The sequence below is a fragment of the Triticum aestivum genome, chromosome 1B, assembly GCF_018294505.1.
Source record: "Triticum aestivum cultivar Chinese Spring chromosome 1B, IWGSC CS RefSeq v2.1, whole genome shotgun sequence".
NCBI classification, from domain to species: Eukaryota; Viridiplantae; Streptophyta; class Magnoliopsida; order Poales; family Poaceae; genus Triticum; species Triticum aestivum.
In genome coordinates, this window is record NC_057795.1 from 494087060 (window position 1) to 494090984 (window position 3925).

The window sequence follows — 3925 nt, forward strand, 5'->3', positions numbered from 1 at the left end:
AACAACTCATCTTCCATCGTCGAGTAGCTCACCATCCTTCATATTCTAAAAACGACACACCATTTAAAAATAAGCTCAATGTCATTTGACCAAACACCTGTCGGGCGTGGTGTCCGCCATGGAAGTCGTCGACATAGGGCGAAATACCTGGGTACAAATGGCTCTGGGGTGGGCAGCTCCATCGTAGGCGCGTCGCTGCTGGTTCCGGACGTCCGGCAATGGCCAGAGACATACATCACCGCCGGTGGAGGTGGAGGGTGCAGATGGAAAGCAAGGGAGAGAAGGGCGGAGTGGAAGAAACTGAGACCAGAAGGGGGGATTGGGTGGGCCAGGGGTGTTGAAGTCCTACGGGGCCGTTTGGATGGAAGCCAACGACAGCCCTGCCAAAATTTTGGCGTTGACTGAGGCCACAGGCGAGCGTTGGTGGCTGCCCAAATTTCGGATCTAGCCAAATTTTTGGTCACCACATCCAGTTTTTCATGCAGGGCGATTCGCCGGCGGCGAAATCTCCCGCCAAATAGTTGGCGCGCCAAGCGTTGGTAGGGCGACTGCGGGCGCCATCCAAACGGCTCCTACGTTTCGGTTGTCCGAACTCTCGCAAAGCTCACCCACTTTGTCTCTAATTTACGGGAGAAATCTTGTCTGGATCGCCTGGCAGACCGATACAGGTCGGTGTTGAATGGTTTTCACGGTTCGGATAGCTCGATCTGTACGGTTGCGGGAGGTTTGTGTGTCCACCTTAAAGATGCCCTAATAGTTCTTCGAAATGCTTCCATTTCACCTCTTTATAACCAATCCAAATGAAAGTTTAAGCATAAAATCTCTCACGGTTGGAAGAACCGCATTCCCCAAGGCACCAAACTTGAGAATAGAATAGCATTGTTTGGCCATACGAGTTTCTTCACTGCCTAACTCCCTGCTAACTGAAGGATTCGTGGAGTGCAAACACAGACAAGCCGAAATACCTACCCAAAAAACACACCACATGATTGCCTTGCGCAACATCCATCCACATGACCGAAACTGCACAGGAAAGGAACACCGGAATCTGATGCCCGAAACAATAATGTGTCCGCTACCTCACATCAGGTCCTCCCTTTTTTCCGCAAAAAACACACACCAACCTTTGTCACATTATCCCCTCGTTTTTTCCACCAAACACAGCACCAACCAACGATACAAAATTAGGGACAGAGAGGACAAATATTCATGGTTGAAATACTATGAACAGATTAGATATTCTTTCACCGTTTTTTTCACCGTTTTGTGAGACGGTGGTGCTGTGGAGGTGGAAAAATTCACCGTCTTGCAAATTGCTGTGGAGCCTAGGGCCTAGCCGTCTCGTCTCGTCTCATATGTACTGGCCTTCCTCCAACGGCCTGAAATATCTGAACCCGCCCCCCTGGGAGCCCGGGCTGTCGGCCTGACGGCAGCTGCATGCCTCCCCGCCGCGGAAGCCGAGGTGGCGGCAGAGGCAGACCGGGTGCGAGGTCGGCGTGTCGGCCGCCGGCGGGCCCACCGACAGGTCGAGGTTTAGGTCGGGGCACCGTGGTTCCCCCGTGCTCGTCGCGCCGCTGCTGCCGTCGTCGGACGACGACTCCACGACCGGCGGCTGCTTTGTCGGCAGGGCGAACATCGTGGGTGGCGCTGCCCTCGCCGGCACTGCTATGTGTGCAGGGCGGGATGCCGCGCCGCCGTCGACGGCCGTGAGCGGGCGGTGCGTGTGGGGGTCCATGCCGCGGGACAGGAGCTTGCGCTTGATGTGCGTGTTCCAGTAGTTCTTGATCTCGTTGTCCGTCCTGCCCGGCAGCTGCCCGGCGATCAGAGACCACCTGCACGAGCGAGCATTCCCGTCGTCAGCAAAGAAGTCATACTGCTGTATACGAAGAAGGCACGTCGACGAGGCCGATGGGTAGAGCGACTTACTTGTTGCCGAGGAGGCTGTGGAGGCGGATGATGAGCTCGTCCTCGTCGTCGGTGAAGTTGCCGCGCTTGAGGTCGGGACGGAGGTAGTTCATCCAGCGCAGGCGGCAGCTCTTGCCGCAGCGGAGCAGGCCGGCCGCCTTGGGCAGCGAGCGCCAGCAGCCCTCGCCGTTGGCCCTGATGTAGGCGACCAGCCGCTGGTCCTCCTCCTTGGTCCAGGCCCCCTTGTTGGTGTGCTCCTTCTCGCAGCACGGCGACCGCCCCATTCCGGCCAAACTCAGCAGTAACACCACGCGCGAGCTCAGGCCGGTGCTAGAGCAGGGCAGGGCAGGGCAGGGAGGAAGCGAGCTCTCTCCTGTTTCTGAGGCGGGAGAGCGGAGGCGGAGCGGTATATATGGCGTGGTGTGTGTGTTGGTTGGCCTTTTTCTCTGTCCGCATTGACTCGGCAGCATGTAGTGAGTTTGACGGGGGCGTGGTGGGGTGGGTTGGGTTGGGTGGTGGTTGCGGGAGGGAGGGAGGCGGTGCGGTTGCGGCGGTGGAGCCCGCGTGTTTTTGGTTCCAGCCCCCCTCTCGTACTTGGCACGTACCGCTACAGTTTGAGTTTGGTAGGCAGAGTTCGCTGGGCATTTTTAATAATCACAATCCACACACGTCGCTGCAAGGTGCGGGTACGGTTGGAAGATGTTCGCCTTTAAGAGCTAGCTAGGTTTAGTAGAAGTTGGTGCTCCGTAGAGTACTATTGTACTCCCTGTTAGATGGGTAGAAATACGGAACCCATTGACCGGCGAACAGTAGCATACATACACTCATATAGAGCTGGTACAGTACGAGTATACAGCACAACAAACACATCCGTAAATGCAAAAGAAATACATTTTAGCCACACATCAGTCAGGTGATTTTCGGATTCGGCACCAGTCGATTTTTGAATGAAGGAATGAGAAGGGAGGGCCTCGCCGGAGAGAAGCAAGGGGCTCGCCGTCATCAGCCGAGTATCTATCTTTGGGTTCTCGGCAAGGGTGGTGGTGGTGTGGGGATTCGCCGGAGAAAAAGCTCAGCGCAGGGGGGGGGGGTGTGGTATAGAGGGATGGCCAGGGCGGCGAAGGACCGACAGTGTGGCTTGGTTCCGAAAAAGGCGAGGCAGCGGGGGCCGGCGGTGAGGCCGGTGGTGGCTGACGGCTCAAGAAAGAAGATGGGTCGGAAGGTTGAAGAAAGACCGTGGGTCATTGATTTCGCATCCAACGGTTCACATAATCGACTGACCTCAAACCAAATTTTTTAGCTGGCTGGTTTCTAGCCGCACCCAAAGAAATACTACTAGAATGTCAATTCAAGCCAAGACAAGAATCTTCCGAATTCCACGTAGGTGGTTCTTGCAAAATTATGTGAGATGGATTTGAAAAGTGCTTGAACCGATCGAAGAAGCTTCTGCACGCGGAAGGAATCAGCAACAACCAACCGTGGTACGTGCGTATGCAAGCTTTACGGGCAGTAGGTGCACGACACCCTAGAGGAGGAAATCCTCTAGAAGGGTGCAATAATTTAGGACTTGGGTTAGGTGACGTGCATCTGGTATTCTGGCTACGAGTTTAGGTCGAGTTTGGTAGCAGCCCAGCCCAGCCTCGGTGGGCTAGCTCGGATCGGATAAAGAATCCGGTAAAGGTGTCCGCCACCCGGGTCAAAACTAACGTGCCAAGCTTCCCTTTTCGTTGGGAACCACTTTTGGTCGTACCGGGTCGGGTCCCCCGTCCCCGGCCCCAGCCCGTTGAATCGGGCCCGACGTACCGTGATTCATGCATGGAGCAGACGTTGGTGCCGACCTGTTCTGCACAAGAAAAATAGCACGCCGAGTTCAAGTGAACTCGTCCGAGTGTACCCGGTCAGCGACAGTGAGCTAGTGCTAGTGATGCGGATCGGCAAGAATCGGTCGTGTCCCGTGCCGAAAAGGGAGTCAAGTTGGAGGGAGGCTCCACCACAGTCCACACCGCGTGTTTTTCTTGCA

At 55.7% G+C, this 3925-nt stretch overlaps 1 protein-coding gene across 1 annotated transcript; it reads right to left on the reverse strand.

Moving 5' to 3' along the window:
• Positions 1-1049: 1049 nt before the first annotated feature.
• Positions 1050-2302, reverse strand: LOC123134403 (myb-related protein 308). The gene is made up of 2 exons (XM_044553665.1): positions 1927-2302; positions 1050-1832 (listed from the first exon to the last, which is right to left on the reverse strand). The coding sequence occupies exons 1-2, from the start codon at positions 2187-2189 to the stop codon at positions 1352-1354; spliced, it is 744 nt and encodes a 247-aa protein (XP_044409600.1). The 5' UTR covers positions 2190-2302; the 3' UTR covers positions 1050-1351.
• Positions 2303-3925: the final 1623 nt, after the last annotated feature.

Coding starts and splice junctions, on each gene's coding strand:
- LOC123134403 (XM_044553665.1), bottom strand. CDS start 2,189: ATGGGGCGGTCGCCGTGCTGCGAGAAGGAGCACACCAACAAGGGGGCC. Junction 1,833..1,926: donor CACAGCCTCCTCGGCAACAA/GTAAGTCGCTCT, acceptor TCGCTCGTGCAG/GTGGTCTCTGATCGCCGGGC.